Source organism: Rana temporaria, chromosome 3, assembly GCF_905171775.1.
Source record: "Rana temporaria chromosome 3, aRanTem1.1, whole genome shotgun sequence".
Classification (NCBI taxonomy): domain Eukaryota; kingdom Metazoa; phylum Chordata; class Amphibia; order Anura; family Ranidae; genus Rana; species Rana temporaria.
The window spans coordinates 275,581,139-275,606,057 of NC_053491.1; the positions used below are offsets into that span (position 1 = coordinate 275,581,139).

A 24,919-nucleotide genomic window follows, 5' to 3' on the forward strand; every position below is an offset into this window, starting at 1 on the left:
GTTCTGAACATTCACTCCTATAACTATTTACACAGGTCAACAAACTTAGGGGTTGATTTACTAAAGGCAAATCCACTCTGCACTACAAGTGCATTGAACGTGCTCTTGGAAGTGGAGTCGTTATAAATCTGAGGGGGAAGATCTTATTATCCAATCATGTACAAGCAAAAATGCTGTTTTTTATTTTCCTTGCATGATTCCCTCGAATCTACAGTGACTGCACTTCCAAGTGCACTTGTAATGAAAAGTGGATTTGCCTTTAGTAAATAAACCCCATAGTCCTTTGATGGTGAGCTGTAGCCAGTTGGAGGGATGGATATCACATTGTTTACTACTTTGTTTAATATAGTGGAACAACCGGATCTGTTAATTTTGAAAGATGTTCATTTACCAGTATACAGTTGTTTATTTATACAGTTGTTAAACCCCCTGGTATCCTCAGTTAACATATGGTACTTTAGAATTTTTCATCCATACATTAGATACATTAAGATATGGTCTTTGTGTACCTCTTAGGGCATACACAGTGTGATTTATATGAGTACAAAGTGCAATAACTCTGTAACAGTCAATAGTCTATTCCAGGCTTGTCAAACTAAAGTGCAATAACAGGACTCACACCTTCTGTGGGTCAGACTTATATTCTTGACAAATATTCTTTTAGTACCACTAATCATTGTATATTAAACAGCAAATATTGTTGGATACTGATGTGGAAAAATACTGCAGCTCCCACATATCCTGGAACACTATGTTTGTCTTTACTATTCCTTTTTACTTTCACTGAATCCTTGTTGCAATTAAAAACTGATAATAATAGTCCAACTGGTAGGCTTAAGCCCTGTACACATGGGCAGACTGTGAGGCCCCGTACACACGTCCGAGGAACTCGACGGGCAAAACTCATCGTTTTGCTCGTCGAGTTCTGTGTGAAGCCGCCGAGGATCTCGGCGAGCCAACTTTCCTCATTGAAAAACGAGCAAATAGAGAACATGTTCTCTATTTGACTCGCCGAGGAGCTCGTCGGCTTCCTCGGCCGAAAGTGTACACACGGCCGGGTTTCTCGGCAGAATTCAGCTCCGATCGAGTTTCTGGCTGAATTCTGCCTAGAAACTCGGTCGTGTGTACGGGGCCTCAGGAGATATTTGCTGGTTAAAAAAAAACAGCCGACATTCTGCCCGTGTGTATGTTGGTTTGTCTGCTGTTCAGCCGGCTTCTGTCAGGCCTCATACACACGACCGAGAAACTCGTCGTGAATGAAACATCGTTTTCCTCGACGAGTTCCTTGTAAGGCTTGTGGAGAAACTTGACAAGCTTTCTTTGCGTACACACTGTCAAGACCAAATCTCCTTGTTCTCAAACGCGGTGACGCACAACACATATGACAGCAGGGGAAGTTCGATTCCACTGGCACAACCCTTGGGGCTGCTTTTGCTAATCTCATGTTACTGCGTGTTAAGTAAAAGTTTGGTAAGAGACGATTTGCACTTTTCAGACTGTTACAGCATGACAAATGTGCTATCTCCATTACAAACACTACTTTTACCGAAGGTGCGCTCCCGTCTCATACTTTATTCTGAGCATGCAAGGGTTTCTTAGCATACACACAAACGTGTTTCTTGTCGAAAACCAGCCCGACGAGGAACACGATGAGGAAATTGAGACTCCCGTCGAGGAAAAGAGAACTTGTTCTCTTTTTTTCTCGTCGAGTTCATCGACAGTTTTCTCGATGAAAAACATACACATGACCTTTTTCCACGGCAAAAAAGCTCTGCCACCAAGTTTCTTGATGGATTCTGTTAAGGAAAATGGTCATGTGTACGAGGCCTCAGACGTGCATGCTGGAAAAAACAGCAGCCGACTGGCTCCCAATTAACGCTCTCATCCAATGGCAGAGAGCACTGATTATAGTGTTCTGGTGGGGGGTCATCCCCCTGTCAGACCACAACAGCTCAGTAGGTGAGAACGATGAACCAACCTTGCATGGTTAGCACAGTGTCTCCAAGTTAAGCAGTGAGTTTTTTTTTTCGTGCAACCTGCTACACTGAATCACCAGCTAGACCCATATTTAACTCTTTAATCGCCCCCTGAGGTAAACCCTTTCCCCGCCTGTGTCAATAGTACAATAACAGTGCATATTCTTAGAACGTATCACTGTAATAATGTCACTGGTCCCCAAAAAAGGGTCAAAAGTGTCAGTTAGGTGTCCGCTTTGTCTGCCACAATATCGCAGCCCCACAATAAGTCACTGATCGCCGTCATTACTAGTAAAAAAATAAATACAAATTGCAGAAATATATCCCAAAGTTTGTAGATGCTATAACTTTTGTGCAAATCTATTTGTGGGGGAACAAAAAAAAAATACATTTTATTTGGGTACAGTGTCGTAACAACCGCGCAAATATCAGTTAAAGTAACGTAGTGCTGTATCTCAAAAAATGGCCTGGTCAGGAAGGAGGTGAAATCTTCCAGAGGTGAAGTGATTCAATTGAATTATCACATTTTACTTAACTGTAATTAGATTAGAAAACATTAATTCTGACTGCTTTCTATAGTTTACTCCATTTTACACAGAATAGTTATAATTTTTGTTAAACATCCCTATTGTATTCCATGTTGTTTTACCTTTCACTTTGCCCTGGTCATTGTATTTTCCAATCAGTTCTGTGGCCAATAACATATTTTAGAAATAAACATTGAAGTAATAAAAATGAACAATTGCTTTTAATGATAATTCTCAAAGGTAACATAGCCCCAGGTGTGATGACTAGAAAGGGTGAGCTGGAATACACACACACATACACACAGGCTGCAAACAGATTGGCGGTGTGCTGTGCTGTCATATAACAAATGAGATTACTGTTCAGGTTGGTGTGAAATTGATATTGAGGAATTTCAAACTTATAAGTCAGTCTCATTTTATTGACACAGAATTTTGATTGACTTTATCTACTTTATTTGCACAATGGTTATTTATTTGTAAAATAAAAGCACTGATCCAGATGTGGAAAAAGCAGTACATTCTTTACCATGTGTACTTGGAATGACAAATGATTATATTATATAAATTATATATACAATATAAGCTGCTTTTCAATAACTAGTAGGTAGATTATAAGTAGTAGCCACTTCCTTTATAATGTGTTTTGGACATTTTATCCATCTTGTGCAAATTAAGGCAGAGATAAATCTATAGGTAAGATAAATATATATATATATATATATATATATATATATATATATATATATATATATATATATATATATATATATATATATATATATATATATATATATATATATAGATCTATCTATCTATCTATCTATCTATCTATCTATCTATCTATCTATATATATATATATATATATATATATATATATATATATATATATATATATATGCAGTACAGACCAAAAGTTTGGACACATCTTCTCATTCAAAGAGTTTTCTTTATTTTCATGACTATGAAAATTGTAGATTCACACTGAAGGCATCAAAACTATGAATTAACACATGTGGAATTATACATAACAAAAAAGTGTGAAACAACTGAAAATATATTTCATATGCTAGGCTCTTCAAAGTAGCCACCTTTTGCTTTGATTACTGCTTGGCACACTCTTGGCATTCTCTTGATGAGCTTCAAGAGGTAGTCACCTGGCGCAGCACCCCATCACTCTCCTTCTTGGCCAAATAGCCCTTACACAGCCTGGAGGTGTGTTTGGGGTCATTGTCCTGTTGAAAAATAATTGATGGTCCAACTAAACGCAAACCGTATGGAATAGCATGCCGCTGAAAGATGCTGTGGTAGCCATGCTGGTTCAGTATGCCTTCAATTTTGAATAAATCCCCAACAGTGTCACCAGCAAAGCACCCCCACACCATCACACCTCCTCCTCCATGCTTCACGCTGGGAACCAGGCATGTAGAGTCCATCCGTTCACCTTTTCTGCATCGCACAAAGACACAGGGGTTGGAACCAAAGATCTCAAGTTTGGACTCATCAGACCAAAGCACAGATTTCCACTGGTCTAATGTCCATTCCTTGTGTTCTTTAGCCAAAACAAGTCTCTTCTGCTTGTTGCCTTTCTTTAGCAGTGGTTTCCTAGCAGATATTCTACCATGAAGGCCTGATTTACACACACAGATCCCGGGTTCTCGCTGTGTCACAAGCGATCGCGGGTGCCCGGTGGGCATGACTTGCATTGGCTCCGTGGGCTTGCCCGCCCCTGGTGGCCACAGGGTGAAGCGACATAACATAACGTTGTTTCGTCCAGTCGCACCATGCTGCCGCAGTAGAACTGTGGCGGCTGGTCGGCAAGGGGTTAATTGACACACCGTCTTTTGTTAGAGATATATAGTATATTTCATATTTTGAATCATCTGACTAGAGCATCTGCTGCCATTTTTATGCACTCCAGTCTTTGTGTTTTCATGCATAGGTGCATTTTGGGCTTTGGAATACTGGCTTTGTGGTCGCAACTCTTCTATGAATACCACTTCTGATAACACTGTATTTGCGTACTTCTGTGGTTTCTGTTAGTTTTGCTTAATGTACCCCCCAAAATGACAGTAGAACTCTTAATGCTAAACAAACCTTGAATACTGTATGTGGTATTCAAACAAAGTAAACCAACCTTTTTTGATATTCTGGTATTTTCTTTCCAACACATTTATTAAATATCAAAGCTGTCTTCATTTCTTATGTTTAAAAAAAAAAAAATGTGTGATCCTTTTCTTTCCAACATATTCATTATAAAACAAAACTGCCTTGATTTCTTATGTTAACATAGAAAAAAAATGTGTGATCCTCATCCAGATTTGTGCAAATGCTTATCATTTTGGATACTAAACTTTTATAAATATTATTTTATTCTAAATAGCAGTGGTGAAATTGAGGCAAACATGCCAAAGTATGCTATCAAAACTCCACTGTAGGGTTTAAAGACATTTATACGCTGGTGTATAGTTTTTCTCCAGAGACCTTCATTGTCATTGCAGATAGCTATAGGACACAGTTAAGTAGTATCTGAGCCTGAAATCGTTTGCTCGAGTACTTTATTGACATTATTATGTGTGGCCCCTGAATTAGTAATGCTTCATATCTATAATTTACTTGTAAAAAAAAACAATGGAATGGATTGCATCTTCTGTAATTTGAGATTACTCAAACAGGCCACCATGGCAAAGACATAGATTACTTTGAGGATTCATTGGGGAAATTGTCATTTTATATTTAGTACAATAAATCCCTCCTTAATAGCTCCTTGATTGCTTAATTTCTCGGAAATCATTTGCAGCTAATTTCTATATTCTGCTTACCATAATAAATAGAAGCTTAATGGTCATTAATGTTCATCAATCATCCATTACAAAGAGAGAAAAACTTTCCAAGTTTTTATTATCTGGCTGGTCAATGCTAATATTTTTACCCGCATGCTTTTTTTTTCCACTACCTTAATGAAACCAATGACTCCATTAAAATTTTGTGTACTCATTAGACTCAATTTCAACTGTGACCCAAATTACCTTGATGAGAAGATGACAGATGTCAGTCAAAAATATTTCACAATGTTATAACACAAGAGATATCCAATTTATTACTCTAAAATATATAAATATTTTTTTGTTCATCAGAGCAGCATTTAGTATAAATGGCTATTAGCATAATGTTTCTTACAGATAGCCTCAAACCTCAATGCTATACAAATATAATAGGTCATTTTGACAACTTGTATCTGTTATTTTTTTTAAGATAGGATGGAGACAGAGTTAGAAATAAATTAATCTAGCAAATAGGAGCAATCTTCTTTGCTTCATTGAGTTAAAATGGAGATTTGTATGTGCCTATATATAAAAAAAACTGGATAATTCTAAACACAATGTAATAAAGACTGTAAGGTCACTGAGGAAGTCTTGGAACTTTGACATAGCTTAAAGAAAATATGTGAATGCAAATCTGTTTAGGTTAAGTGTAAGGCAACTTACTATTTATTCATGCAGTTGTGTTACATTTCTGTTGTTTTATTCATTAGCTCAGTAATTTTAACCTTATTGAAGTGTTGTCTACTAAGCAGATCCATTTTCCAGCAAGATTACCTAAGGCCATATTTGTCTATATTTACCTCTATGTTTACAATTAATGAAAAAAAATATATTTTTATGTTTACTGAATACATATCAAAGTGTTGTTTTAAAAAAATAAAAATCATGCTGCAGAGTTTGAGCTATTGCTTGTATACTTTTGTATAATTTGTATAGTTGACTTTAACAGCTCAGGCAAGGTATTATTTTTATATTTTTTGTTATATGTTTGAACAGCACGGTGGGGGGGGGCTTAGAAGATGGGTCCTAAGTTTGAAAACCCATCGCCTTTGTGTGACTTTTCCCGTGTTTGAACTCCTAGCTGCCCCAGTCTCAAATGCAAATAAATACAGGGGCCAAGATTCTCAATCTTAAGTATGGCTGTTGTTCCCGCGTGGAAATTTAAAAAATCTACGTCGTTTGCGTAAAACGTCCGTGAATGGCGCTGGACGCCATTTACGTTAACGTCTAAGCAAATGACGTCGGTGCGACGTCATTTAGCGCAATGCACGTCGGGTAATTTACCCGACGGAGCATGCGCAGTACGCTCAGCGTGGGAACGCGCCTAATTTAAATGGTGCCCGCCCCATTTGAATTGGGCGGGCTTGCGCCGAGCGCTTTTACGATACACCGCCGCAAGTTTACAGGTAAGTGTTCTGAGAATCAGGCACTAACGCTGTAAACCTGCGGCGGTGTAACGTAAATCACATACGTTACGCTGCCCAGGAGCAATGTAATTATATGTGAAACTGGGCCAGTATGTGTAGAAGATCAATTGACCATCACCAGTGTGTGTTTTTGTGTAATACATTAAACTTTAAGCAGGGGCTAAAGTTCAGTAAATGCACAATATTCAATAAACAATTTCTTCCATGTAAAACATAAAACATATCCAATAAAAACATGTAAAAAATCAAATTTCTTCATCAGTTTAGGCCAATATGTATTCTGTTACATAATTTTGGTAAAAAAAAGTCCCAATAAGCGGAAATTGATTGGTTTGCGTAAAATGTATATTGTCTACAAACTAGGGAATAATTTTATGGAATTGTTACTAGTAATCGCAGTGATGAGTGATTTTTATCGGGGCTGCAATATTGCAGCAGACAAATCGGAAACCTAACTGACACTTTTGACACTTTTTGGGGACCAGTGACACTAATACAGTGATCAGTGCTAAATAATATGCACGGTAACTGTACTAATGACACTGGCAGGGAAGGGGTTAACATCAGTGGTGATAAAAGCAATAAGTGTGCCTAGGGAGTGCTTTCTAACTGTTGTGGGAATGCTATGACTGGAGGAAGAAGACAGGCATGGTAGAAAAGTAGGGTGAGGGATATTAGGGAATACAGGGATCTACTCTGGGGGGCTCAAAAGGCCTTCTTTATCATATAGAATTACCACCATTGGCATAACTTTGAGCAAGTGTACAGCTCATTTTTGTTTATTTTTTATCTGGAAGCAGAGCAGACAAACTGTACAAGGTGAAGGGATTATATGAGTATAGAAGTGTGGATAAACTAGGACTACACCAGGGTATATCAAGCCTCACTACTGGGGAGATATTTAGCATTTTGTTTGGTTATATTGTCCTGGCTACTAAAGTTTCTAATGAAAAATGTATTATAGTCATGAATAGTAAATCCCCAGACACCATGTAAAGCTTTAAATGTGTACCCCCGTTCAAAAAAATTGTGCAATTCATATTAATTAACTATCTAAATAAGTGTGATTCAAGACCAAGTTAATATTCAACATTTTATTATTAATCTTCAAAAGGGCCAACTAACATACAGAATGAGAAATCCAACAAGAGAGCAGGACTGTGTGGCTCCAGATGAGAGCAATCTTCCCTCAAACCATCAGGTGCAGGTCTTGTCCACGGTCTGGATAGATAGCTAAAAAAACAAGAAGAGTTGACCGCGCTCTATTTTAAATTCAAATCTATGTGGATAACATCAATACAGACATCTGTATTGATGTTATCCACATGGATTTGAATTTTAAATAAAGCAGAATGTTATTCCTCTACACCTTGGAGTGTGGTCAACTCTTCTTGTTTCTTTGGCCATTTATTATATGGCCCATGGGCCTCAACACATCCCACAAACCATGTTAGACCAGGCATGTCCAAAGTCCAGCCTGCGGGCCAATTGCGGCCAATGTTCTGGTTTAATGTGGCCCCCCAGGGCCAAAAAAGATAAATACTCTATTTATCGGCTCTGCCTCAGAGGGGACAGGGAGGGGGCGGGACGAGAGCCGTCAGATTACATACAGGAGAATCTCCTGTTTACTCAGCGGTGTCTGTAATAGAAAGTCACATCTCCTGGGCTGCCATCGTACGACTGTTCTGTCTATCATAGGAGGCGGGACTTTGTATTAAAGAGTCCGCCATGTAGTCTGTTTGGTGCTCGTCCCGTCCCCCTCCCTGTCCCCCCCTTTGATCAGGCTGCACTGATGGCAATGGTGAGGCTGCATTCATACAATGGTGAGGTTGCATTAATGGCAATCACAGTTCTTAATTTACAATTATTTTTTTTCCTGAAACTTCCCTCCTAAAGTGAAGGTGCGTTTTATATGCCAATAAATACGGTATATCCAAATAACACGCCCAAGCTCATCTCTTCATCACACACAGCCACAAAGGCTGGAGAATTCTTGTTGGGCATCAGTGCTCGGACGAACACACTCAGACCAAATTTAAATGGTTCAAAGAATTTCAGGCAAAATGGTCGGCCCTCACACATGTTCACTTCATCAAATCTGGCCCTCTTTGAAAAAATTTTGGACACCCCTGAGTTAGACCATATCCAGGTATACTTAAGCAGCAGAAAACATACATTTTTCTAGGCTATGATAAAGGGCAAGAAATGTGCAGAGACTTAATAATTAAGTGCCCACATTTCTCACTGTGTACTATAATGTAGCAAAGTAAACATGAAAACGTGAGCTTGCATTTTCAGTTCCCTTTGACCCACTTTCTTGGTCAGATCTTCATGTTCCTGTAGCTAAGTTGCAGTACACAGTGCACTTAGGTGGGTAATCATTGTGCCCATCCACATCACTCCCTTTTTGAAAATGTTGTAGGAAATGACTGTCTGTTATCCCTGTGTGCAATCTGTAGGTGGTGGTTTTAGCCAGTCCTTCAGTTTTTTTTTTTTGCCATAGCTTGCTGAAATAGATTTTTTTTAAGTGGGCATTTCGGGTTCCTGAGCCAACTAAAATAGAAAATGCATCTGTGCCCTGTTTTGTTGCCCTTTTACATTCTTGTTGCTATGCATCTGCACAGCATTTGTCGATGCAGTTCACTTTCAATTATTTCCTAGCAACAGGGACATAAAAGGAAAAGTAGAGTAGAAAAAGAATAGCAAACCTGCATTTCTTTACTACCAGCACCACTTTTTTGGGCCCAACAGCACCTCTGCTGGAGCAAGAGTATGTATTGCAATTCTCCCTTCTTCCACTCTCCCTGATGTCTGACTCATTCTCACCATCTCTGACAGCTGGATTCTCTCTGTGACTCTAACTCCCATTTGCAGTGTAGCACATCAAAATTCGGAAAGTGTTGTGTTTTAAAGATAAAGGTGAAATGCTTCATTTGGGTTATAAGTGTTGCTGTTTGGCAAATATAAACCTTTATATGTTCTCAAAATGTGTTCTATTTGTTTTGTATTAATTGTACTGTTCAATAATCTAATAGCACCCTTTTGACTTCTATTTTTACTACATATAAATAGTGCACTTATTGATCTACTGTGTGCTTATTACATTTAAGCAGTGAAAAATAAAATCCACACTGGTTTCTTCATAGAAGCTTCAGTCTAGAGCAGCGATTCTCAACCCTCCAGTGCCGTGACCCATTGATAACATTTCACAAGTTGTGGGGTTCCCTAACAGTAAAATTATTTTCGTAGCGTGGGTTGTCAGCACCCAAGGCAAGACAAGTAATTTTCACCCCTAGCCCACGGAGATTTAGCGATCCCTGAGTCCCTTTTACACGTACAGTATTAAACCCCTTATGGTACATTTTAGGATGCACCACTCTTTGTTCTCCTTTCTTTCCCTTTTATCTCTCTCTATCCGAATTTCTTGGTCCCCCCCACATCCCTCTCTCTAGCTGTCTTTCTTATTCTCGTATTCTTTCTCTCCCTTTTTCATTCTTCCTTCCCCTCTTTTCCTCTCCCTTCCATGTATTCTCTATTTTTTATTCCTTTTCTTACTCTTTGGTGGGGGGAATGGGATGAGTTGCAATGCTAGGGGGAGTTCTGATCAGCCAGCTTTGGTGTTCTTGATCAAGGTCATCTGCTAATCTGAGAACTGTAGTGGGGACTTTTAATGGCAACTATAATCACAGGTAGTGTTACTCATTGTGTCCCAGACTTTGTGGTGTCTCGTAGCAGTGACACCTATGCTGAAATCAGGAGGTAGTGTCTCCTCCAGCCACGCCCACTTCATACTCCTCACCAGTCAGCTGACATCTAGGCTCTGCCCCCAAGCCATGCCGTGAACTGAATGGGAGGCTGCGAAGAGACTGAATGGGCAGCCACAGGCTCCAGAAACAGCCTAGCTGGGTGACCACATGCTCCAGGGACAGCCCTGCTGGGCGGCTGAAAAAAGGCTGGGAGAGGAGTGTGGGCTTCAGGAACAGCCCAGAATTTGGTGACCCGTGGCAAATCATAATTTGACCCCCGAGGGGGTCCCGAACCCCAGGTTAAGAACCACTGGTCTAGAGCAAACTATATCACCTACTTCTGCTACTCAGAGCCACCCCACAAAAAGGCCATCAATCATAAAAGGTTGCCCATCTTTCATTTTAGAAAAAGAATAAACACATTACTCTTTTTCAACCAGTAGTAATAATTTGTTCCTCCTAGCAGCTGTATTTAAGAATCCACTAGGGGGAGCGGATATTCTGACTGAGCATTTTTGTGTACCAGGTACAGGCAGAATTCCTATGATCCCACTGTAATTAGACAGTAATAATTTTAGGCTAAATTCAAAGAACCGATCAGACAGCCTCTGTGAATTGTGATTTATGGAATGACTAATCACAGCAATCACAAATGTAAATAATACTATGGCTTAGGGGATCAATGGAAAGTATAGAGAGACTGTAGATGAGAAAGGCTTAAAATACGGTGGTGTGTGGAGTTTAAAGTGCCACTAGCTAACTAATGTATGAGATTGTTCTGTTTTGCTTAATACCAGCATGTTTCTTCAATTCCAAAATATTGTGGCAACAAAGTTAGATCACTTTGAGGTTGCATTTCCTGTAAGGGAAACCATTTTTCTTAGAATTTGTATATATATATATTAAAAAAACAAAAAAAAGAACACAGTGGTTATTGCATAGAGCCAGAAGAAAGCTCCATGTGTCTCAAAAAAGTATATATTTTTTGTGTGCAGTATTGCATATCTAAGAAATTTTAGTCAAGCAATCACAAAACTAAAAATGGCCCATAACCAAAGGGGATCAGACATGTTAATATTGAGTTAGTTAAAGCAACTTCAGTAGTTTATTGTATGCATTGCTAATTTTTTAATTAGCTTTGCATTGAATGTAGAAGAGATAAAACCACCATCAGGTTGTTTTTTTTGTTTGTTTCCCCTGCTGGGGAGATTTATATTCCCTGTTGGTCTTGGTGACCAATGCCACAGGTACATAAAGGGTTGAAAGATTTAAAATTTTCAGTTGTCACAGGAATAGTAGATGAATGAAAACTTGTTTTCTGCCTCAGAAGGAATGTTCTCTCATTTTGAAGAGATTTCCTTTTATAAAGTACTTCCTGCTGTATCTTTGGGATAAGAAAAAGAAAACTGACAGGGATCCTAACCATTACCTGCTTTATTTAACATACTATGTTGCCTATACATATCGTGTTATTATCTTAATTTTGGCATTATTATTTGAAACAGTATTCAGGGCAAAGACAAAACAATATTTTTAGTTTTCATCATTTACACTTTTAATACCATTCTATGTGGTTCTTGTTTCTCAAATTTCCCATAGCTATATCATGGAAAAATGCTAAAGTGTTAACAGTTCCCCTATTTTCCAGGATGAAGTCTGCAGGGAGTTACACATCAGCACACAACAGCCTTAAGTGATTGTTAACAGACATTCACATAATTATTGTTTTGCAGTCATCATAAGGCAGTCAATAACACTTACTGTGTTTCACATTTCCCTCTGTGTAAGTGCAGTACTTATTGCTTTAATAAAAGCATATGTCCTTCATATATTACGAGTCCTGTACTAGAAGAGATTTTTTGGGGGTCTTCTTGAGATTTACTTTGGTCCAAAATCTATTTCTGAAGTTCATATAAATTATTTCCATCTCCCTCAAGGCAGCAATTTCTTAAAAGACAGACACTTATTGGTGTCAGCAAATATGTTGCCCCGGTTCACTGGATGATTAGAGCTTGATATTTTGTTGAAGGGAGCGCATAAGTACAATAAGGATATAAGCCACATTTTAAGACAATCACGCCCGCCATTTGTACATGCTACATTATCAGCATTTAAATATGCCACTTGTCTTTGTATCAAATGGAAATAGAAAATAAAATATATTTTTTTAGGATTTGTAGCTGCTAGTATTAAGCCTAGGGGAAGTAAACATGAGAAAAGTGATATGTAGTTAGCATTAGCTTTCCAATACAACAAACATAGATCGATTACTACAAGTAGTATTTTTTTTAGAACAGATTGCTCAGAAAGAAAGCATGCTGTATGAAAAAATAAGTGAAGCCAGTTAATTACCATAGAATTTGATTGAAGCATTCATTACATCAATCAGCTTTAAATATCTTTAAGGGGCAGTATAATGCTAAAATAAATATTCCCAGCAAACTGTTTACTGCAAAGTATAAAGACCAATCCCGTTTCCTCTTTCCTAACAGAGACAATGCCCTTTGTCTTGTCAACGTATGAACAGGCCACCAACAAGCATGCAGGCAGTACACCATTGTTATATTAGAAAGCCCATACGTACAGTAATGTACTAAAACTGAAAAGCGCAAAATCTTAAAAAAGTACCCTCCAAGAAAGAAATTTAAAATACACTTCTCTCCCACTGCCCGTGCCACTGATCTTTGCAGACGTGTGTAAAAAAATGTAAGCTTAACCTCCCTGGCGGTATGATTATGTCAGATTTTTGAATCTCAAAGTGGTACATTGTTTTGCCTAGAAATGTGGCGTTCTTACATTGTAGGCCTGTAAGTCTTAGTAATAACACACTTAAATCTGTCCAAACAAGAGTCTAGTAGACATCCCGGGGATGATAAAGTTTGAAACACCAAATCATAAATTATAATATAATAAATAACTATAAATAATTATAAAAAAATATAATACAATGAATTTGCCCATGAATCACTTTCGCTCCACTCTGCAAGTGTTCTAATTTAATAATTACTGTTTTCTAGCTGGTCTAAAAAACACATTTGACATAAAGGGACACTTTTTGGTTGCCGTGGATAATCAGAATTTTCAGGCAGAAAGAACAGTATATATAATATAAAACTGCATGCAGGGCACTGGACAAAGTACTAGGGGTAAAAGGGTGGTGAAATGATTTGATACAGTAATGTAATCTGTTAGGCCGGGTACTAACGAGCAAACATGTACGGTGAAACCGGTCCGTCGGACCGTTTTCACCGTACATGCCTGCCAGAGGGCTTCTGTACTAACCATCGTACAGAAGTCCGCGCGTAAACATTACGCGGGGCGTGTCCGCGTCGTCGCCGCGATGATGAAGCGGCGATGACGCGGCGACGTGGGCGGGCCTGCCATTTAAAGGCTTCCATGCATGCGTCAAAGTCATTCGACGCATACGAGGGACGGCGGGCGCTCAGACATGTACGGTAGGTCTGTACTGACGACCGTACATGTCCGAGTGGGCAGGATTCCAGCGGACGGTTTTAAAACACGTCCAGGAATATTTGTCTGCTGGGAAAAGGCCCGGCGGGCAAATGTTTGCTGGAATTCGGCCTGCTCGCGCCTACACACGACCGAACATGTATGCTGAAACTGGCCCGCGGACCAGTTTCAGCATACATGTTTGGTCGTGTGTACGGGGCCTAAGATTACAGTGTACTGTATGTGTTATGTTTTTTTTTACTTTATAACCACCTCAATACAGGGCACTTAACCACTTAAGCCCCGGACCAATATGCTGCTAAATGCCCAAAGGCGTTTTTGCGATTCGGCACTGTGTTGCTTTAACAGACAATTACGCGCTCGTGCGACGTGGCTCCCAAACAAAATTGGCGTCCTTTTTTCCCCACAAATAGAGCTTTCTTTTGGTGGTATTTGATCACCTCTGCGGTTTTTATTTTTTGTGCTATAAACAAAAATAGAGCGACAATTTTGAAAAAAATGCAATATTTTTTACTTTTTGCTGTAATAAATATCCCCCAAAAATATATATTAAAAATGTTTTTCCCCTCAGTTTAGGCCGATACGTATTCTTCTACATATTTTTGGTAAAAAAAATCGCAATAAGCGTTTATCGGTTGGTTTGCGCAAAATGTATAGCGTTTACAAAATAGGGGATAGTTTTATTGCATTTTTATTAATTTTTTTTTTTTACTACTATTAGCGGTGATCAGCGATTTTTTTCGTGACTGCGACATTACGGCGGACACTTCGGACAATTTTGACACATTTTTGGGACCATTGTCATTTTCACAGCAAAAAATGCATTTAAATTGCATTGTTTATTGTGAAAATGACAGTTGCAGTTTGGGAGTTAACCACGGGGGGCGCTGTAGGAGTTAGGGTTCACCTAGTGTGTGTTTACAACTGTAGGGGGGTGTGGCTGTAGGAATGACGTCATCGATCGAGTCTCCCTATAAAAGGGATCACTCGATCGATGCAGCCGCCACAGTGAAGCACGGGGAAGCCGTGTTTACATACGGCTCTCCCCGTTCTTCAGCTCCGGGGAGCGATCGCGACGGAGCGGCTATAAACGAATAGCTGCGCCGTCGTCCCGGATAAATCTCCGCGGGAATCCGACCGCCGCATGTAGCGGGGGGGGTCCCGATCGGACCCCCCACCCGCTAGAAGTCAAGGACGTACCTGTACGCCTATTTGCCTGTACGTGCCATTCTGTGGACGTACATATACATGCGGCGGTCGGGAAGTGGTTAAACACCCTTCCTGCCCAAGCCATTTTCCAGCTTTTACCGCCAGAAGGGTTAAGATCCCATGGAATCCAACACTCTGGGGCGGGGGGAATTCCTGGTTCCCTGCTGTGCTCTCCTCTTATATACTTGTTTTCAATTTATTAATAGATTGATTATAATTTTCAAATTATTTTAATAAAATATTAAGGGTTTCCATGACACAAAGCATGCCCAAGCTTTCTAATAGGACAAAATAGCACTATATACATATTTGTGGGTTGCCTGTTTAAATCTTGCCAAGAAAGATGGCCCTGGCTCTGCTAAGAAAGATGGAGGGGGATTTGTCTTTCTCATGAGTCATATTACAGTCTATGTAATCTGATCTCTCCTGCTATTGCGGTCTTAATAAATCTTGACGATCCAGGGTAGATCCTAATTTGTGCAAATTGTCTTACACGACGACCGTGTGTGGGCTCCAGAGCATTTTTCACGATGTAAAATATGGGCATTAAAAATTTCAAACATGCTCTAATTTTTCACGTCGTTTTTAACGTCATAAACAATGGTTGTGTGTGGGCTTTAACGACGTGAAAAAAACGTGCATGCTCAGAAGCAAGTTATGAGACGGGAGCGCTTGTTCTAGTAAAACTAGCGTTTGTAATGGAGTAAGCACATTCATCACGCTGTAACAGACTGAAAAGTGCGAATCGTCTTTTATTAACACTAAATCAGCAAAAGCAGCCGGAAGGGTGGCACCATCTGCATGAAACTTCCCCTTTAAAGTGCCGTCGTACGTGTTGTACATCACCACGCTTTGCTAGAGAATTTTTTTTTCACGATCATGTGTAGGCAAGGCCGTTTTAATGATTGGGTTGAAAAAAACGTTGTTTTTTCTAGACCCTTAAAAATGTCATTTTTTACAACCCGAAAAACGGTTGTGTGTACACAGCATTACAATATGTTTTGAGAGCATTTTAGGATATATAGACATTGATATATATGTATGTTCCATGTGGAATATTGAATAACTTTGGACATTTCACCCGTGCGCAGGAGTTTGTTCTTGTTTTGATATATACTGTTTTTATATTTTATAATGTATTGGAAATTGGTCACAGGTAGGGGGCACTGGTGGGCACAGATGAGGCGTCAGTGGCTCTCCGTGTTCGGGACCGATGTCCCTCTGACAACAGTCGGTAAACATTTTTTTTCTCCTCACATCGATTACCGGCATTGGCTGACAGCTGATCACGGGGTAAGGGGTCAGGATCAGCCCCTTACCTCGATCTATGATCAGCCGAGTCTCATAGACTCACTGATCACAGAGTACGCCGCTCGGAACCCCACAGGGGGCATATACATGAATGCCCTCCTGGCAATATAGGCCCATGCTATAGCATGGATGCAAATGGGTTAAAAGATTCCAGCAGAATTATTAAGGAACAGTGAGCAAAGATGGATTGTAGCACAAAATTAATTTATAAAGTCACTGCTGAGATTAGGTGGATGATAGACTGTGGCCACAATATTAGGAGTTGGTCCATGCAGTTGCAGGGTGACAGATTCAAATCAAACATACTGTAAGCAGTCAGAGAAACAAGCAAGATTTGTCATTTGCTTGGTAGAATATCACAGGACCACCCCCTCTGATGTAAACAAACCCAGGAGAAGTGGATTGATTCCGATGAGAGAAGTCATTAAGTTGTTGCCACATTTCTGTCAAACACAAAATATCAAACGTATGACCAGGCAAGATATCCCATAAGTCTCCCAAGGCCCAGCCATTGTTTGCTCTCCCTCCTCTTCCCTGTAGCTTACTGACACAGGGGAGCTGGAGCTTCATGTTCACATGACCCGTCTGGTGCTTCCTAAAAAATGGCAAGTATACAGATCTTTTATACACAGGGTAGGCAGAATAGGTAGAAGGAGGGGAGAAAAATGTTTTAAGAACAGTTAAGCCCTGTACACACAATCGGTTTGTCCGATGAAAACAGGCCGATGGACCGTTTTCATCGAACAAACCGATCGTGTGTGGGCCTCATCGGTTTGTTTTCCATCGGTGAACAAAAAGAACATGTTTTAAATTTTTCCTATGGATAAAAAAATGATGTAAAAAAACGATCGTCTGTGTGGATCATCGGTCGAAAATCCATGCATGCTCAGAATCATGTCGCACATGCTCGGAAGCATTGAACTTCATTTTTCTCAGCACGTCATAGTGATTTACGTCACCGCGTTTTGGCCCGGTCGAATTTTTGACTGATGGTGTGTAGGCAAGACCGATAAAAGTCAGCTTCATCGGATATCCGACGAAAAAAGCCATCGGATTAGATTCCATCAGATATCCGATCGTGTGTACGAGGATTAAGAGTTATGCCGCGTACACACCATCACTTTCTGCGATGGAAAAAAATGTCATTTTCAAAAACGTCAATTTAATTGACCGTGTGTGGGCAAAAACGTCGTTTTATGTCTTCTAAAAAACGACAGAAAAAAATTGAAGCATGCTTCAATTTTATGTGTCGTTTTTCAAAAGTGCACTTTTTACCTCACAGAAATTGACCGTGTGTAGCAAAAATTGTCGTTTTCTAAGACGTTTTTTCATCTACGCATGCCCAGAAGCTAGCTTCAATGGTAAAACGTGGTGGAACGTAACCTGACTTTGCAAGATCATTGTGAGAAAACGATGGTGTGTATGCAACTTCGTCTTTGAAAATTGAAGTTTCAAAAACGTCATTTTTTACTTCACAGAAAGTGTCGTTTTTTTTCATCACATAAAGTGATGGTGTGTACGGGGCATTAGGCCTGATTTCCACTTTAAGTATTTAGTATTCATTGTTTTATGCATCCCAGCTAGGTTAAATTAACCCTCTTTAGGTGTTGATAACAACTGTCATGCAGATAGATCATGATGGTAAAACCAATCTTTTAGAGCTTTCGCCAGAACGAGGGGTGAGGGCAAATATTCTAGTAAAGGCAAGAGAATAATCCCCCATACTTTTTACAAACCTCTTCTTGCTTATTGCTACATTATTAGATTTTTACATTGTTACAGAAACAGAAAGTGAAAGGACTTTCCCATAACGAGACACAAACCAGAAAAAATGTACTGACTCTACTCTATCCACCTTTTTTAAAACAGCTACTGTATACTTATACCTTAATATTGAGAAAATATGTCATGATATTCCTCAGTTTTTATTTTGCCATTAGTACATTTTGTGTGATTCCGATTTATATATTTAGTAAAACATTAATGTCTCACTGTTTTTATTTAAAACCTTTGAATGATATTTTAATGATAATTTTTATGTTTGTGTTTCAGGGAAAGAAAGTCCAAACTCCAAATGCTGTTATTCTGAGAGTGGTGGTGTAACCAAACTTGGAAATCATACAAATAGCAGATACCCCAAAACGCCCTGCCATTTGGATCTGTACTCCGAAGGTAGGAAATAATAAATAGTTCATCTATTATAAAGCCAGTAAAAGATAATCTCCTTTTTAAGGAAAACATGTATTTGTATAGTTTTTGAGATTAATTTACAGTATATAATAATGTTGACTGTAATACTAAAAGCAATGAACAATGTTTTATGATGTTTTCAATATTCTGTGTCTCCATTGGTGAAATTTCCAATAGCTTCTTGCCCTAGTCACCATTTTAACAAGGACAGGAAGTGACACAGGGAATGAAAGAGGTCTAATCCTTTCAAAATTAGGCTTCAGTTTACTCTTAGGCCTGGTTCACACTGGTACGATTTGAGATGCGATTTGAGATGTCAAATCTCATCTCAAATTGGCAGCATTTGTTGACAACGGCATCGTCCCAATCGGTGCGACGCCGCATCTGCGGCACTGCACCAATTTCAAAAAGTAGTTCCTGTACTACTTTTTGTGATTTCGGGCCGCGATTTACATTGACATCTGTGCAGAAACCTGCACAGATGTCTCTGAAATTGTGGCCGAAATCGAGACTGCCAGCGGGAGTGAAATTGTGCGAGTTCAGCTGAACTCGCACGGCTTCACTCCCGCAGCCCAGTGTGAACCTGGGCTTAAAAAGCTTGGTTGCTCTTCAAATCCTTTGGTTTCCAGGGTAAAACTTTAAAGAGTGTCTCAAAATCTGCTAAAGTGGCTTGAGGCAATACCCTTACTGGGACATAAACCTGCTTTCATTATTTAACGGTTCAGGGTCAGAAACTCAGTGATCATTAAAAGCTTTTGCATTCAGCCATTGAATTGTGGAAATGGAAACTATACTCACTTTCTCAACAGTGATGCTCTATTAAAGAGCTCCCTCCTTTGCTACTGACATCTTAGCTTGGTCTTCTCCCAGGTATGGGATCTTCAGCCAACTTCATTGGCCATGCCAGGATAACTTCTGGACATGCACAGGTTTTTGTTGATCCTGGCAGTACTAAAAAGTGTACACTAATGTGTACATTATAGAGAAGATTACTGACAGTCAAGTAAGGATTGTTTATTGCAGAAGAGACATGGGTTTTATTTACCAAAGTCAAATGGAATTTTACGCTAACTTAGCGAATGCTGTAAAAATTTACTTTGCAGAGAATACCCAACACATACATATTTTATTGTACATATTTTAATGATGGAAGTTAGCAGAGGTTCACCTTATTATCTAAGCTAAATGAAAATTTCCCATTAAAGTGACAATTCTCTTGCAAAGTAAACAGCCTGTTTGACTTTAGTAAATCTACCCAATAATATGTCTCATCTGCAATAAAAGTCCCACCTGCCAACTGAAAGCACTGTATACGTGTGAAAATGTCTGTGGGCCTCCAACACTATAAAGAAATGTCAGAGCTTGCCTAGTAAGTAGCATTAAGTAGCAAGTGGCCAGCATTCAGCCATAGTGCATATAAATGATAGCTCCCCTGTCAAATAGGGTGCCTACCCTTTATCACCTTCATGCCAAGATATACAGTCTCGGCTTTAGGGGATTATACTGGAATGATGCATGCAGCTGCATGCATCATCCCAGTACTGTTTGTTAGAGCGGGCGGTCAGCTTTCCAGGGATAACAACCGATGCGGCTAAAAGCCTCTCGGCTGTTATAGGAGTGGGATGTCCCACCGCCTTCCGCCACTTTTACTGGGCCTCCCATCCCACCGGGAGATCCGGTCCGGCTTTGTTTCAGTCTCCTGTATATAGACACGGAAGCGATGTCAAGTCACTTCTGGTTTACTCAGCTGCCAATGGCACCGGTTTAAAAAAAACGACAGTATTCAGAATCACAGTTTCTGGCGATCTGAATACTTTGAAGTCCAAATGAGGGATTTGGGATCTTTTAGACCCCTGATCCCTCCATAAAGGTTACCTTTCACCACCTATTACTGTCACAAGCGATGTTTACATTTCTTGTGACAGCAATAAAAGTGATAAAAAAAAAACAAAAAACAATGTATATAAATAAATAAATACAATTTTTTTTTTAAAGCGCCCTCATCCCTATGCGCTCGGGCAGCAAAGAAAACGCACACGTTAGTCGCGCCCGCATATGAAACCGGTTTTTAAGCATCGACTATTGAGATTTTTAGGTACTGTAGTTTGTCGCTGTTCCACGAATGTGTGCAATTTCAAACCGTGACATGTTTGGTATCTATTTACTCGACAAACCATCATCTTTCACATTATACAAAAAAATTGGGCGAACTTCTATACTATTTTTTTTTTTTTAATTCATGAAAGAGTCATTTTTCCCCAAGAATTTCGTTTGAAAGACCGTTGCACAAATACCGCTTGACATAAAATATTGCAACAATCGCCATTTTATTCTCTAGATTCTCTGCTAAAGTTCTAAGTAATTTTCTAGCAAAAAATATGGATTTTATGTAAACAACAAATTCCAGGAATAGGCTTAGTTATGAAAGGGTTAAACCTGCAGCACTTTTTTTTATTTAGAGTGACATTTTAGGATTAGTGTAATTTTAACATTAGAAATCAGGACACCTAAATACATACTGTACATATTAAATACAGGATAAAGGTTCCTGAAATAGACATTGATTTGTATTTATGAAATTGGTGTTCTCTCCGTAAAATTGATATTTTGAGCCATAAATGTAATGCACTTTGATATCCTCGTTATTTCAAATGTGTTTTTGGTCTTTTAACCGTTGGGATAAAATATTTTTTATATGTAATAAAAATAAACTATTATTAAGCATTTATTAATTACTAGTTATTATTAAATACCAATTAATACACATTTGTAGTATAACAGTTAAAGTGGTTGTAAACCTTAGACATGAAATATATTCAACACATATCCCTCTTTAGTGTGTATTTGACTCAATTAAGAGCATGAAAGGGTAATTTAAGTCTGCTGCTTTATTCCTTTGCTATCAGCATGAATCACTCCCGAGAAGATTTCCTGACGCCTAGAGAAAAAAGTTGACTGGGAAGGGGGCTATAGCTGATTAACAGCCTCAGCTCTGTTCCTGTGTGCTGTGTAGAGGGGAGGGGGGTTGTCCATTCCCTCCAATTAGATCTCAGAGTTCTCCTCACTGAGCTATACAGAGAAACATTTCAGCTCTCCGCACCCTTTTTTCTGAGTGCTCAGACAAGCTTTGTAAACAGGAACAACTGATGTAGGAGGATTTTTTTTTATCTCTGTGTATCACCCTAGCCCAGTCACTTGGGTATATGAAAGGGTTTACAACCACTTTAATAAAGTAGAGCATTGAGCCTGGGTTCACACTGTAGCGAACACAGACTTGCAATGTCTTTGCAATCCAAGTTCAACCATACAGTTTGTACAGTTTGTATGGCTGAACTCACATTGGATTCGCAAAAAAAAAATGCAGGGACTTTTTTTCCCCGCACTGTCCAAATCCACAGTTGGATCATAGTCAGATCACTGCAATTTGTAAACTGATCTGAAGGTGCCATTACCATTGTATTGACACAGCCTGCGGGAGAAAAGCTACAGTGTGAACCTAGGCTAAAGAGAAAACATATGTTTTTGCTTGCAGTAAAGTTAGTTTAACACCCAACAGCACCAGTGCTGTTTTTAAACTCCTCCATAATGCCGCAGCTTGATATTTCAGAGAAATACAGAGGACAATAAAAAATAAATGATTGTAGATTTCAGCAAACAGGATATGCTTTCATTCAGCCAACTTTGAAAAACACACTAACCTTACCCATTTAGGACCCCTTTCACACTGAGGCATTTTTCAAGCGCTTTTGGGCTAAAAATAGAGCCTGTAAAGTGCCTGAAAAACACCTCCCCTGCAGTCCCAGTGTGAAATCCAGAGTGCTTTTACACTGGGGCACTTCACCGGTAGGACTTTAAAAAAAGTCCTGCAAGCAGCATCTTTGGGGCACCTCCTGCAAAACTCTTCGGCAACGGAGCTACACAGGCATATTTAACCCTTTATTTGGCTGCTAGCGGGGCTTAAAAGTGCCCACTAGTAGCTGAATAGGGCCGTAAAAATAATGGTAAATCGCCAATATATGGAGACCATAGACTTTCCAATGTGATGGTACAAAATCCTGCAGATCTACCAACAGCTATATAGAACAAGGATCTCCACAAATACATGCAACATTTTTGGATGGTTTAGTTGTGTCCTCCTATTAAACAATATTGTTACATTTAAATAATATTGTACATAAATTGTACAATCATGTATGGTATCATTGTAACATGTATGGTCACAATCTTTATAAATGTATAGCTGTATTTTAGGTGCAAGAAACTGAAAACAAGAAGAAAATGTATACTTTAACTTACACTCCATCCTGTTGGCTACTGAAATTATGTTTTGACTAAATCTGTCAAACATAAGTCACTTTTACCAATGTGTTCGTCTATTTAGATTTAGATTTTAATTCAATTACATCAACTTTTTATGGAATGGATTGTTTGTAAAATTCAGATCATTCCAATGAAAGATTGTTGAAAAGATCACATGTTCTGATAAGATTTCATTATCCATTTAGCTTTAGAGGAAGAATTATTTGTGGTTGAACAAACCAGTCAATTCTACCACAAAATGTTATATGTTATAGTAGAAGTCAATTAGCTAGATTCAGGTACATGTGTGTATCTTTGCAGCTGTGTAGCGTATCGTGTTTAGGCTACGCCGCCGTAAGTCAGAGAGGCAAGTGCTGTATTCACAAAGCACTTGCCTCCTAAGTTACGGCGACGTAGCGTAAATGGGGCCGGCGTAAGCGCGCCTAATTCAAATGAGGATGAGGGGGCGTGTTTTATGTAAATGAGGGTGAACCGACGTGATTGACGTTAATTAAAAATGGCGCATGCGCCGTCCGTGTACATATCCCAGTGTGCATTACTCCAAAGTACGCCGCAAGGACGTATTGGTTTCATCGTGAACGTAAATTACGTCCAACCCCATTCACGGACGACTTACGCAAACGACGTAAAAATTTCAAATTTCGATGCGGGAATGACGGCCATACTTAACATTGGCTACGCCACCTAGGGGTCAGCTTTATCTTTACGCCGGCGTACCTCTTACGGAAACGGCGTATCTTTACTGCGATGGGCGCACGTACCTTTCTGAATTGGTGTATCTAGTCATTTACATAATCTACACTGAACTCAACGGAAGCGCCACCTAGCGGCCAGCGGAAAAATTGCACCCTAAGATACGACGGCGTAGGAGACTTACACTGCTCGTATCTTAGCCTAATTTAAGCGTATCTGGTTTCCAGAATACGCTTAAATTTACGCCGGCGTAGATTCAGAGTTACGGCGGCGTATCTACTGATACACCGGTGTAACCCTACCTGAATCCAGCTAAATGACTTTTGTTATTAAAACCAGTTGGCATCTAACCAGTTAAATCATCTTATCAAATAGTCACTGTGTGTAGAGACATGATTATGTTTTAATCTGAAAATAAGTTGTTGTTTTTTTTTTATAAATGTTGTAATTTATATAAAGATATTAGTAATTTAAAGGAGTCAATATGCATGCAGAATGTAATCCTATGTGATGCTTGGGAAGGTGCTATACATACATTGCTACTCTTAAAACTCTTACATCTGTTGAGAAAATTGTAAAATGATTGATTGAAAATTGCAGAAATGTTCTGAAATGGTTAATTGCACTTGTTTTCTCATCCAGTGGGCTGTCAGCTCAAAAATATTGTATTCGATGGTGATTATTTTCCTCCATTTTCTTACCCATTTTCCAATTCCTTTTCTATACTTTATGAACAACATCCTTCAATATAGACAGCATCCAGTTGGCTGTATACATGGTAATGCATTTAAGCTGAAATGGTGACATGTTAAATCTAAGAAAAATTGTATACAATTACATGTGCAAGACTGAAGACAGGTTGACAAATATCATATATACTTGCTGTTATTTTTTCCGGTTGCGTAAGTTAATGTTGCCTTGTTGCATCAAACATTATAGTAGGCCTTCCACAATAGTTTTACATAAGAATTTCTGTAGACATTGATGCTTTTGATTGCTGGCTCATTATTATTACAAAACAATGCTTTGTTGTAACTTGCCATTAATGAAAAAATATCACTGTTTATTAAGAAGTTAATTTACACTTTTTTTTTTACTATCTAAGGGTAACAAAGTCAATTTTATAGTTCAACTCTGTCTTTTCTACTAAAAAAAAATTATATGTACTTTCATAGATTCACTTTGCAATTTATCATACTGATTGATGTGATACTTAAAAAAAATGG

General features: G+C 39.0%; 1 protein-coding gene across 1 annotated transcript in view; it reads left to right on the forward strand.

Annotated features, from left to right (window-relative positions):
* Positions 1-24,919, forward strand: part of TENM2 (teneurin transmembrane protein 2) — a 1,404,789-nt gene that overhangs the window by 241,235 nt on the left and 1,138,635 nt on the right. The window contains exon 2 of the mRNA XM_040344668.1: positions 18,543-18,662. Coding sequence (XP_040200602.1) covers positions 18,543-18,662 — 120 coding nt within the window. The remainder of the gene's footprint in view (positions 1-18,542; positions 18,663-24,919) is intronic.